This window comes from Hemitrygon akajei, chromosome 14 (assembly GCF_048418815.1).
Source record: "Hemitrygon akajei chromosome 14, sHemAka1.3, whole genome shotgun sequence".
NCBI lineage: Eukaryota > Metazoa > Chordata > Chondrichthyes > Myliobatiformes > Dasyatidae > Hemitrygon > Hemitrygon akajei.
The window spans coordinates 106097476-106111556 of record NC_133137.1 but is presented as its reverse complement, the minus strand read 5'-3'; the positions used below and the strand labels follow the sequence as shown (position 1 = coordinate 106111556).

The 14081-nt window shown below is 40.8% G+C and overlaps 1 protein-coding gene across 1 annotated transcript in view; it reads left to right on the top strand.

The window, feature by feature from the left end:
• rbm28 (RNA binding motif protein 28) overlaps window positions 1-12794 on the top strand; it is a 41226-nt gene extending 28432 nt beyond the window's left edge. Inside the window, exons 16-19 of the mRNA XM_073066878.1 lie at window positions 1441-1515; window positions 2833-3050; window positions 5525-5624; window positions 6430-12794. Of these exons, the coding sequence (XP_072922979.1) occupies window positions 1441-1515; window positions 2833-3050; window positions 5525-5624; window positions 6430-6567 (531 nt within the window). The 3' untranslated portion in view covers window positions 6568-12794. The remainder of the gene's footprint in view (window positions 1-1440; window positions 1516-2832; window positions 3051-5524; window positions 5625-6429) is intronic.
• Window positions 12795-14081: the final 1287 nt, after the last annotated feature.

Below are 14081 nucleotides of genomic sequence, written 5' to 3'. Positions count from 1 at the left end.
GGGGACCTATAGAATACCCCCAGTAGAGTAACTGCTCCCTTCCTGTTCCTGACATCCACCCATACTGACTCAAAAGAGGATCCTGCTACATTACCCACCCTTTCTGTAGCTGTAATAGTATCCCTGACCAGTAATGCCACCCCTCCTCCCCTTTCCCCCCTCTCTATCCCTTTTAAAGTACTGAAATCCAGGAATATTGAGAATCCATTCCTGCCCTGGTGCCAGCCAAGTCTCTGTAATGGCCACTACATCATAATTCCATGTATGTATCCAATGTTTCCCAGAATAAGTTATGCCAAGATTAAAGAAGACATTTTTGATGGTCCACAAGTTGTTGGTCATCATTGACAGGCAATTTGAAGAACTTCAAGTGGGACTGGAGAAAATCACATGGAAGGCATTCAAGGATGTTGTTGAACTTTTTTTGGCACTACGCCGAACTACGTGCAGCTGGTTGACAACGTGCTTCAAGCAGACAAAACCATGAAGTGCAACATGTCACTAAAGATTCATTTTCTGCATTCCCATTTAGTCTTCTTCTCTGCAAATTTTGTCACTGTCAGTGATGAGCACGGTGAAAGGTTTCACCAGGACATTGCGGTCATGGAGAAACGGTATCAGGGCAACTGGAATCCATCAATGCTGGCTGATCAAACACGAGGAAATCTGCAGATGCTGGAAATTCAAACAACACACACAAAATGCTGGTGGAACACAGCAGGCCAGGCAGCATCTATAGGGAGAAGCACTGTCGACGTTTCGGGCCAAGACCCTTCGTCAGGACTAACTGAAAGGAAAGATAGTAAGAGAATGCTGGCTGATTATTGTTGGACACTTAAGCAAGAAGTTTCAGATGCTGAATACAAACAAAAATCATCAATGAAAATTTTTAAGCTTAGTTGAACTATTGCAAATCATCAGCACTGTTATGCAATTAAACATTGTATTCAATAAAAATCAACTTGTGCTCAACTTCAAGTGGCCTATCGAAAACAAACAAAAATTCTGAAAAAAATCTCAAAATATTTGTTCAGTGTAATTAAAGAGGTGGTGGAAGCAAATTCCTTAGGAACTTCATTAAAGTGGAATATTTTGCAAGACGAGAAGCGAAGAAAACTGGAGTATCTCAGATTGAACTTTGTGTGGAGCTGGGGGAAGTATGATGGGTTGAATGGCCTTCTTCAGTGCAGTGGAGCTGGAGACTTGAAGCTCATACTTCAAATGAAAGTCTGAAGTAGTTCAGTTTGCTTCCATTCCATGCTTGATGTTTTGCTGGCAATGTAGAACTTCCTGAGCACTGTGGAACAGAGATACCTTAAGAGTTTCATTATTGATGCTACACTACTTAAGTGACTCTTTGTAAATGTGAAGGTATGAAACTGAATTTATGCAGAATCTGTAATGGGGTTCTTTCTGCTTTCCTTTTTTCCCCTGGAACAGAGACCAATTGTGGAATTCTCATTGGAGGATCGCAGGAAGCTGAAGCTCAAGGAGATGCGGGCACTAAACAATAAGGTAAGGGCTCAGTCCAGGACATGATTTACCTGAGTCGGGGCACAGCCAGGCACTAAATCCAACGTTCCATTTGAGCTTTAGAAAAACTGCATGGTAAAAGGCCCTTATGGTCCAATGAGCCTACCTTGCCAATCACCTTGCTATGTGACCAATTAACTTACTAACCTGTACATCTTTGGAACTTGCGAGGAAACCGGAGTAACTGAAGGAAAACCATGTGATCACGGGGAGAACGTACAAACTCCTTACAGACAGTGGCAGAATTGAATCCACTCACTAGCACTGTAATAGCGTTATGTTAAAATTTGTTACAGCAAATGAAGTAATTTGATAAAAGAGATTCATTTGGACCAAATGCCTTGTAGCTGAGTTTCTGAGATGCCTTTTGATCTGTTCTTGTAGCTGGATATCCAAAGATAGGAAGTGAACAAATTGCCCTTTAGCTGTGTATCTGATGTGGGCACTTCCCCTGTGACATGGTGTCTGGGTGAGTGCCCTGTGGCTAGTTTTTACATGATACCCCTGTATCTAGATATATGTGATGGTACTTTTATAATTTGGTGCCTGGGAACAGAAGAGATAGCAGTGATTTTTAAAAAACATTTATTTATTTAGAGATACAGTGAGGAACTGACCCTTCCCGCCCCTCGAGCCACACTACCCAGCGACCCCCGATTTAACTGTAGCCTAGTCACAGGACAATTTACAATCACCAATTAACCTACCAACTGGTATGACTTTGGACTGTTGGAGGGAACCAGAGCACCTAGAGGACATACAAATTGAAATTGATAACCAATAGAGGTTGCTCTGGGTTCAGTGATAAATGATAAATAGTTCCGCTGTCCTGCTGAAGGGTCTCTGCCTGAAATGTCGACTGTGGATGTTGCGCTGTCCGGTGAGTTCCTCCAGCATTTTGTGTGTGTTGCTTGGATTTCCAGCATCTGCAGATTTTCTCTTGTCAATGATAGAGTTGTTTTCAAGTATGATGCATTTCAAAATGTTCTGAGGATTTGAGACAAATGCCAAATATTTCTTGCTTAATCTGAAATTCCAATGCCTGTTCCGAGGGTGTTGTATTGTCTAATCTCAGCGGATAGTATTTAATTGTACGTGCTGCTCTTTCCAAATCCAGCCACAAGAGTGCGCTGTTACACTGCTGCATCTCAGCTGACCCCTCCTGAAACAGCAGCTGAGATGCAGATAAATTCGGACAGCTCCAACCCTGACTGAAAGACTAAAACTTGAGCCTTTAGAAGGAAATATTTAGCTGTTGCTGCGATTTTTGTAATTTCTGAGTGGATTATCTTTTCGCAGAAGGCACAGAAACTTAAGGCAGGGACTCCAGCCGAGTCCGGGAAACCCACTAAATCTCCAAGTCATCAACCACAGCATGAATTCCTGGAGAGCTCACAAGGCAGGAAAATGTGGTCTGGATTTTACACCAAGCCCGAGGTAGAGGTGGAGGAACTGGCCAATGGCAAGAAACGGAAGAAGGTGTTGCCTTTACCATCACATCGAGGCCCCAAAATACGGTATGAGTTTATCCCAGGGAGCTGGAGACTTTGTCATACAGCAGAGATAGTCCCTTTGGTGCACCATATAATCACACAGCACAAGAGGTCAATGAATCTGTGCTTATGCACTGAAAACACTGTTTAATTTACACCAAGTTGTTTCTATACAATTCCTTTATGAAAACTCCTTCAGAATTTTCTTCAATCATCCTTTCAAGTATTGTATCTCAGACCTTAACAGCCCATGTAGGAAAACAAAAATGTTTTTCTTTCCTTCATTTGACAGTTCTTCAAGATCTGTGACCTCTAGCTGCCTATCAAAAGATAAGTTTGAATTCTTCTTTTAGGTGTCTGTCTTTCTTTTTCCTGGGTGGGATTGGAGATGCAGCTTGTGAAGAATGCATTTTGGTTCCTACATCACGCACATACAAATAACAAAAGGAGGGCAACATGCCCAAACTAGTATTTAAATATTTATCTGCTTCATGAAGTACATACCTTGCACTATAATACTTAGAAATGAGTACACGTCACAAAAACATGCTCACTTTCCCAAAGTTAAAAGCTGCACACACAATGGTATTCCAAAGTTGTAATGAGGGGAGGGGGATACGTGCAGTATTGATCTAAGCAAACAGCTTTGATCATCTAGTTCCTAACCCTAACTCAACCTGAGGTCCATGGACTCCTTGCTTAATGGCATAAAAAAGGTTGGGAACTCTTGATCTAGTCATTGTCCAAATAATAGACTGCTTCTTGGATCGTACAAAGAATTGAGACTACCCTTCACAGCTGACAGTTTGCTCAGTGGTATGGATTTAAAAATAAAGTTGATGAATTAGAGGATGTGTGAGACTTCTCATGTAGGTGCTAGGGATCTGGAAGAATGTTAGAGGCTGAATCCATGAATGTGTTCAATAAAGTCCAGTAGATTCCATTTAATTGGGGTACATCGGGACTAGTACAGATTATGGGGGAATTAGCACAGATGTGCTGGGAAGAATTGCTTCCTGTGTTTCTACAATTCTGTGACTTCTATGATCTGAAATGTTCAGTGGTTTAGTGGAAGTCACTCTCATCCCTGAACAGGGCAATCAGGGGTTAAAGCCATCTGAGATTTGAGCATGTAATCCAGGTTGACACTGCTGAGTGAGTGTGGCACTTGTGGTGATGAGATGAGGGATCAAACAAGGCAGTTTTCAAAGGATTCCATTGAAGAGGAACAGAATTCCCCCCCCCCCCCCCCCGGTGAACTGATATGTTTCCAGCAAACATCACAGGAGTAGGTTATCCACATGTCTTTTGTTGCTGTATGGTAGAATATTTTTGGTTACATTTGGATAGTGAACTGGTGTAGAAATTGTAACTGTAATTTTAAATAAGTTACGGCTGTTTGGGTAACAGGAACTTGCCTTTACAGAATGACAAATTACAACCCATAAATTTCAGACACAGTTTGCTCTCATTAAATTCATGTGGGAGAAATCACCACAATCTGATTTTTAACTTGTGTTTCTCGATGTGTGCACAGATGATACAGCTGTGCAATATGGATAGTGTTCTAGGAACACAAACCCTGCGTAATGCGGGAGTCACCTCCATGTGGTTTTGGTCAGCACTTCATTGAAGGTTCTGATAGTTCTTGAGTGGATGAAGAGGGGATTTGTGCAGAAAATCTTAACTGAGTAAAAATTAGCCAGGCTGGGTTTATTTTCTTTTAGATGACTAGAGGCTAAGAGGTAATTTGTTTGAGGTTGATGAAATAATGAGGGGACCTAGAAATAGCTAATGAACAGCATCAGTTTTTGTTAACAGATGGGTCAATAAATATGAGTTTTGAATTCAAGTCTTTGGATAAAACTGAGTACTTCCACGTGCTCTGTGTTTCTCTGAACAGGATTGTCTGTCAGAAAACAGCACTTGGCTGGAAGTGCTCAGGCTATTTCTCAGCTGCGGTCAGCTCACTTCATTAAAGCAGGTGGCACTGAAGTCGCACCTCAGTTAGTGCCGGCTTTATATTTATTTATTTACCGATACAGTGTGGAGTTGATCCAGGCTGCCCCAGCAGCCTTCAACAAACCCAATGTACCTGAACCTAATTCATAATGACCGGTTAACCTACCCACTACATCTTTGGACTGTGGGAGGAAAATGGAGTGCCCAGAGAAAACCCACACGTCCCACGGGGACAGAGTCTTTACAGAATGGCGCCAGAATTGAACTCTGCACTCCAGAACAGCCTGAGATGCAGTAGTGTGGTGCTAATCACTACGTACCGTGGCACACTGGGACACACCTGTGTTCTGTTTAGGGGTTGGTCCTCCTCGCTTCTTGGTGGAGGATGGGAGTGTGGCGATAGTTCCCCCCCCCCCCCCAGCGCGGGTCGGGTCGCTGCCCCCTCCCCACCCCCAGCAGCAGTCGAGCCACCTTCCCCAACCCCACTGAATGCTGGCCGATAGAAACATTAAGCTGTGAGTTGTTTCTCCTTCCAGATTGCGGGATAGAGGAAAGTTAACACAAACCAAGCCCACCAAGATGAAAACGCAGCAGAACCGCGCGAAGAAGGTGAAGGTGGCATCCGTGGCAAAGCAGGTGAGGGTGAAAGTGACTGGGAGCCTGGGAGGGATATGAAGAGGCATGGTAGTAGGGTAGTGAACAATGAATGTGAAAGGGCGTTTACTGGCTTTGGCTAGAGATGGTTCCTTTTGAATGTACGGCACCTTGCTCAGCTCAAGCATCTACAAAGTGACATAGGCCCCAAGATATGTTGTGGCACTCACTTGTAAAGGAGGGCAGCTTTGTTGATATTATTGAGATTGGGAGCTTAGGATCATGGGATTTGTATTTGTCAGACTCCAACCTGAGTCTGGGCCTTCAGAAGGCTGCAGTAAAACTGAAATGTTTGCCCAGGGAGGTTGAGAATTGCCCCTAAACCTGAAGCTTCTGCTCTCTGATCAATACTGCCTGCTCCCTGGGCTTTTGGAGGCTTTAATCGTTCAGGCGGTTTAAGCGCCAAGCCAAATTAAAAAGATTAAGGCGTTGAGGTTTTTTTGCCTCAGCGCTGAATGGATTCTGCAGCTGTTGGGCCCCTGTGCCTGGCTCCATGGCTGTGGACTCGCTCTGCGGTACATGTTCTATGTGCTATTTGTTTATCTTTTTATTGTTTGCACAACATGTTCTTTTTTGAACATCGGATATTCAACAGTCTTTATGATGTGGGATTTTCTGTGAATTGTGTTTGTTTTGTGGCTGCCTGCAAGAAGACAAATCTCAAGGATTTATATTGCATGCATGCTTTGATAATCAATGTACTTTGAATTTGGATTGATACCATTACTTGTAAAATGTTGCTGTGTGCATGTACATTCTTTCTAACTCTTTTATCAATCTTTTAAAGGTTCAAGGGACCAAGAAAAGTAAACAAACGAAGGAAGACTTGAAATTTAATTCCCTGGTTGAGCAGTACAAGAAGACACTGCTGGGTGCATCCAAAGCCAGCTGCTCTGTCAAGAAAAGCAAATGGTTTCAGGACTAGAGTGGAAGAGAGGAAGCCTTGGATGTGGGGTCGATCCTGACTGAGACTGTAATAAGACGCTTTAGATACCAAGATTTAGGACCCCTCATAACATTCGTCTTTGACTGCACACTGACCATCAGCGTTGTACTCAAGACTCTTCATGGAAGCTCTTTTTCAAAGGAGTTATTTTTTTCTGCTGAATATTGCCAAAGACTGAAGTGCAACTGGTGGAAAGGAAACACTGTGCTCGAGGTGCTTGACCTGTGTTTGTCAGGGCACGTGTGTTTAACTGTCAAAGGTCTTCGGAACTCCTTTCCACCAATCAGCTATCAGATTAGTAATGGTGCAGGAGGGATATTCCTGGAATTGAAACTTTATCTCTTTACTTTAATGTGAACATGAGTGAGGAAAATAGCAACTCCCAAATGGTAAATTTAGGTCAAATAGTCTATGGGGGAAATGGAACAGTCGGCATTTTATGTTGGGACACTTCCTGTGCACTGAAAGATAGAGGAGAGATGGCCAGTATAAACAGGTGAAGGGAAGGGGTGGAAGCAGAGCAAATATGCAATAGAACAGATGGATGGCAGGTCAGGGTGAATGTGTGGCAGCAGAGCAGCGGAAATCACAGAGGGGAACAGTGAGAGAGGATCTCACAGAACTCCCAGCAAAGAGAGAAAACCTCACAGTGGGAACACCTTAAAAATTCCTTGCAGTGGAGGAGCAAAGAGGAGACATGAGACTCCAGATGCTGGAAGAAGTCAGTGGGTCAGATAGTATCGATGGAGGGAAATGGACAGTCGATATTTCAGGTTGGGACACTCCACGTGGATTATTTCCCCTCACAGCTGCTGTAAAATTGCTGATTGAAACTCCTTGATGGATTCTCCTTTGGTCATTTTTTACTTCTTGTTCTTGGCCTGGCCATTTTGTAATTTACCTGAGTCAAAGCAAGGTTTGCGGAATATAGACAATCTTTTCATGTGCTGCCCTTTTCAAAAAATCCTTGGATAGGAGATGGTGATTGTTTATATTACCTTTATAATCCTTCTCTTGTTTACAACCTTATAAATCTCTCACTGCTTGCCTTACTAATTTATAATCTTTTGCTTCAACTGTGTAACATCTTTGTCCTTCTATCCGTTCTTCCTGATTGTCACATTTTATGTACCATTTATCCAATAACTCCATGCTCTGCAAAGTCTCAACCATATAAAATGCCTCTTTAAGCCAAATGGGAAAAGAACCAGAGGTGAGCTGAGAATTGTTCTTTCACACAGCAGGAAAAGGTGGAGAAAAATTTAAAAATAACTAAAAAGGGGAACTTGATATGTACTTGTAGAAAACAATTACAGAGCTCTTGGGAAAACACAGGAGTTATGATAACTCTTTCAGTGCATCAATGCAGACACAATGGACAAAATGGTAACCTTGTCTTATTCCATTATTTTTATTTTGTTCAATTCAATTGATATTGGGACAAGACTGAAATACTATACCTTCCCTATTCAAAGAGAAAGATGACATAATCTGATCATTATCATGGTTCTGTCATTTATGGCTTTCAAAGTACTTACCAGCTATTAGCACATTGGGACATTTGAAAGCAATGTAAGTTGCCTTGAGCATGCACACATTTGGTATGTCATTGGAACAGTATAAATTCTCCAGGATCACCTTCCAGGATGTAAAGGCTAGAATTGTAATCAGCATAGTGGGATTAACAGGGGCACAGGAGATGAGAGTTGCCCAGAGCCGACATTCTCTGGGTTAAAGACAGCAGCCAAAAGAGCGCTGAAGGATTGCATGCAAGAACAATACAGATAATTAAACCGAGGTTTGTAAAGTTGCTTCACACCCTACAGGGTAGTGACTTGGAGTCACTCCCACAGCAGCTGGTTCGTGTGATGCGCCCTTCTCACTAACCGCAGGAGACACACCTTTTGGTTTTAATCAGGCATTTCAAAGCATATCAAATTCATGATGTGACATACTTACATCCCACCTACACCATTGTGGGCTCCCCACACAGCCACTAATTAATTCAATAGCACCAATGTTTATTATTTGATTTTTACTAGATTACTCAATGGAGAACCCCTCATTGTTAGACAAGGGCTCAGTCTATATTTACTTTGGCCTAATTTTTAAGGTGCTGAGCCTGTCAGAACCCTGCCCCAAGAACATGAATTCACTTTATAAAGTTGAGCATTGAGCTTGCTAACAGAAGTACTGCAACTGGTCATGATGCACTGGGATAGGGAAAGAGGCTCAATCAGAACAAGAACTTGGGGTTCAAATGGGATGACTTTCAGCTGTGCTTCTTTTACACGTGATGAACCACCTATAAAAAGCTTAGTAAAAGTGTTCCAACTTTGTCTAAATTCTGACAATGATACTTTTGGATCTGGTCTGATAGAGTTAGACTTCAGAGGTGTGCGTAGTGTAGCGGTTAGTGTGATGCTATACAGCTTTGGGCATCGAAGTTCAGATTTCAATTCCAGCTCCATCTATAAGCAGGTTTGTACATTCCTCCCTGTGTGAGCATCGGTTTCCTTCCACTGTCCAAAGATATGCCAGTTAATAGGTTAATTGTTTATTGTAAATTGTCCCATAATTAAGCTAAGGTTAAATTGGTGGGTTGCTGAGTGGTGTGGCTCAGAGGGCATAATCAGCACCGTATCGCTAAATAAAAGTTAAAGTTGAACAGCATAAACATAATTAAATTAGAGAATATGATTTTCAGATGCATGCCGATTCTCTTGCATCGCCAATGTCCATTCTTCCCAATAATGTTGCAGTGTTGTGGAGGTCGAGCCATTATATACTTCCTGTGAAGGTGCTGATTGGAAATAGGAGCATGCCTCCGCCACCTTGCCCGTCAAACCTGCTCTGCTGTTCAATAAGATCATGGCGGATCTGGTGTTGGACTCAGTTCACCTACCTGCCTTTTCCCTGTAAGCCTTAATTCCCTGCTTTGCAAAAATCTAGCAATGTTTTATATATATTTATTTTTATATATGTATATATTTATATATTTAATGTTGCCCCTACTGCTTCCCTGAGCAGAGAGCAGAAAACACAGTTTCTCGTCATCTCCATCCCAAATATACTCCCCTTAATCTTGAGGCTGTGTCCTCGAGTTCAGTCTCACTCATCAGTGGAAACAACTTTCCTGCCTCTATTTTATCAATCCCTTTCATAATTTTATATGTTTCGATAAGAAGTTGTCATTCTTCTGAGTTCATATGAGTATAGTCCAAGGTGACTCAATCTCTCTTCGTTGACTAACCACTTCATGTCTGGAATCAATCTTGTGAACTTCCTCTGCACCTCCTCCAAAGTAAGTATATTCTTCCTCAAGTAAGGAGACCAGAATTGTGCAAAATATTCCAGGTGTGGCCTCATCCTGTACAGTTGCAGCATAATCTCATGCTCTTAAATTAATTTCCTCTAGCAAAGAAGGACAATGTTCTATTTGCCACCTTGATAATTGGCTGCACCTGCAAACCAACATCTTGTGATTCATGCATAGGCACTCCCAAGTCACTCTGCATAACAGAATGCTGCAATCTTTCACCGTTTAAATAATAATCGAATTGCCTATTTTTCCTTCCAAACTGGATGACCCCGCATTTACAAATGTACTTTGTCTGCCAGATCTTTATCCACTCACTTAACCTATCTATATATCTGCAGACTTTCCATATCCTCCTTACAATTTGTTTCATCTGGAAACTTAGATACAATATACTTGGTTCCCCTCTTCCTAATTGTTAATCAATATTATGAACAGTTGCGAGTCTAGTACTGTTTCCTGTGGCAAAGATACACATTTATCCCAAGTCTCCTTCTATTGGCTAACCAATTCTCTAACCATGTCAATTCATTAACTCCAGACTCCATGCATCCTATTGGAAAAATCTTTTATATGGCACCTTATTGAAAGGCTTTTGGAAATCCAAGCATACAACATCCACCTGTTCCCCTTTATCCACTGTGCTCATTACATCCTTAAAGAACTCCAGTAAGTTATCAAATGGGACCTGCTCCTATGAGTCTCTCTTTCTCCTTTGATGAACATCTCTTTTGATGAATTTACCATGCTCATTTTTCACACGTTGATGTGCTTAGACTTACTATTTAGTAATGGATCTGAAATGAGCAGATGATAGAACCAAAGAAAGTTTTGAATAACATAGATAATCGTTCCATGTGTTAAATGATGCCCTTTTCAAAACTCCCCAGATATAAAAGTCATTGTTTATTTCATCAATACTCTATAATCCTTTTCTGTTACAACCTCAAGAAGCTCTACAGCACACCTTAATCATTACTAGTTTGTAACATTTCATCTAAACTCTAACTTCTTTGCCCCTCTGTCTCTTCTAACCTACTGTCACTTTATAAAAAAACTTTTTCCAATAGCCTCTTCCTTTTTGAAGTCTCAAAAAGTTTTAGGTTTGAAGCTCACACCAGAATTATGAGCAGATTACTTTAGTCGACAGTAGGAGTGCTGCTATGTTGCTGTGTGGCAGTCCATTAATTCATTAATTTGAGATCCAGTCTGTCTTCTTGGTTGGATGTATTTGAAGAAGAATTAGGGAGACCTTCGAATGTCCTGCCAATATTTATACCCTTGCTAGTAACTTATAACTGCTGACAGAACTTGTGTGCAAATTGATTGTTGAGGTTCCAACGTTACAAGAGGCTGTACTTTTTTTTATTGTAACTTGTGATGTCAGTCATGAAACTTGGTAAGTGAACGTTATTCCTTATTACACTGACTTTTTTAACATTACCATCCTTTGTCTTCATAGTCTTCCCCAACTCATTAAATTTGCAAATTTTTCATATGTACTCTGTCCATAGGTTGTTAGTATTCAAGTCTGACCTTCCTAAACATAATTTTCTCTTTGATATTTTGATGAGTTTGTTTGTACTTTATGTTACAATGCACTGCAATCAGTTTTAGCAAAATTTATGTCTATGGTAGGCCACAATGAGTATGTTATCAAGGGATGTTGTGTAAGTGATCAGGAATGCTTACAGCTTGTCACAAATGTGTAATAAATTGTCACTTTCATTTAAGTGAGAGGTAGGTTATAAAGTTGGGTTTAGGCTTAATTCAAGGATCAAAACTCTAACCTCTAAATTTTGGAATAAAAACTTTATATCTAAATTGTGCTGCACTTCTGTAGGAGACGTTACCTCATGAGACTTGACAGACACACTGTTCACGAGTCAGTATAGAGAGACCTTTTCATTTGGCTTGTACAGTACCTATTCTACAAGGTTTTGATGGAATTGTTTAGGCAAAACTACTCTTCATCTCACCTGCTCAGAATATGTTTTATGGAAATGTGTAGTAGGAGATTTACTCTGTATGTAACTTGTGCTGTGGGAGAGTTTGATGTTGCTGTTGGATGCATAGAGCAGGAAAATATTTCCATTTACTCAAGAGTAGCAGCCCTCATCTTGAACAGATTCCAATTCTCATTTTTATATTTTGCCGTATCCTTGGAAACCAATGTAAGCACATTTCCAACCCCCACCCTCCAGGCTCAGAGACGACAGAGTTTTTAAAACTCATCAGTCAGTCACTGTGTCAACGTCAAGCTGAGTATTTTAAAGGATTTTGGTTTGAAAGTAAAGCACCTAAAACCAGTGAGTAAGGCGGATAGGGACAGGTCAAAGAGCTCTGTAACCTGCAATGTGACTGCTCATGGTTTACTGATGATTCATGCTCCCCACTCATGGACCCAAATCTCTGGTCCGTGATGCAGAAGATCAAACATAAGTGATGCTGGGCCAGTGGTGAAGGATGTTCTTCCCGCAGGCAAATATTTTCAGAGTTATGCTAGTCTCTGAGACAAATTCAGTGGATGGAGGCCAGCAAACACAGGAAAAATTTAATTGCTCTGACTTTTAACTGGTTCCTCTCCAAAACATTGAGGTCAAAGTCTTGCATGTCTCGTGAGTAAACTGTTTCTTGTTCAAGAAGTTTTATATGTATGCTTACATTGTATCCTACTGCTCTCCCTTATTTCTATATCAGCTTCATGTTCTACAATCTTAAGTCGTTCTGAAAAATCCTTGCACACCTTAATATTAATTATTTGTTCTCCAGCAGCTCAGCTATGTATCTCCATATGATAACAATGCTCCTTGGAATATTCTACTATTTCTGGATGTCACATAAGTGCAGGCTAATTTGCGAGAATACATTCTGTAGATTATAATCCAACACTTGCTTTCTGTCAATTTTGTGTAAGACCTCTATGACCAAAGGTTTAATTTATTTTCATTTTCTTTAAGAAACATTATTATAATTAATATAACAATCTACCATATACCTAAGAAATACCTGAGCAGTTTGGTACTAATCCCCAAAACTCCCAACCCCAGGCTCTTCTCATGAGAAGAGCAGACTTCTGAACTAGAAATCCAGGACTAAGAACTGACAGTTTAGTCCTTGAGCCTTTCCTACCATGGCTGAGCTGTGGTCCAACTTATGCCTTTGTATTGTATTCTGTACAACTTTCAATGAATAAAAATGTATCAATTTATTAAGTACACGAATGTTACCATACAAAACCTTGAAATACACTTTCTTGCAGGCATTTACAGGAAAACGTACAATACAATTTTATGCAAAACTATAAAAAAAGCAACAACCAGTGCACCAGAGAAGACTAACTAAGAACATGAATTGTAGAGAGTCCTTTAAAGTTAAATACAGTCTAAACAAAATTTTATTCAACGTCCTGGCTTTTATACTCAACATCTTGACTTCTTTGCCAACCTGTTGAGCTATATTGCCACTTCTAGGAAGCCATGTTACTTACATTTGCCTATATTGAATTTTGCCCATCCGTTTAATATGTGAATATCTTTGCTTCCTTCTACTCTTCCATCTATGCCATGACAAATTTGATAACTGATATTCTAATCAATATGAGTTGAAGTCCCAACACAAATCTTTGTGGGATATCATGAGCTGTGCCCTGACAGAGTACTTAATTTATAGGATGTGGCCATCACTATAAGGATTCCATTCACTGCCACCTATAATTGCCCCTGAGAAGGTGGTGGCAAGGTACTTCCATACTTCACTGCAGTTTACATCCTGAAGGTACGTTCTTAGAGAGTTTCTAGATTTTGCCACAAATGGTGCAGTAATGATATTTTCCTAAGCCACCCGAAGCAGCAGTCCTATTTGCTTGCCCTGGTAGCATAGCAGTTAGCGTGATGCTATTGCAGCTTGGGGCACTCTGAGTTCAATCCCAGTGCCATCTATAAGGAGTTTGTACATCCTCTCTGTGAACTGCATGTGTTTCCTCCCACATTCAAAAGACATACCGATTATTGTCCTGTGATTAGGTTAGAGTTAAACAGATGGGTAGCTGGGCCATGCAGCTCATTTAGCTGGAAGGGCTTGTTCCATGCTGTATGTCTAAATAAAATATTTGACCACTGCTTTGATTCATGGGTTAAAAGTGGTTATGTAATGAATAACTATTTGCATAAAT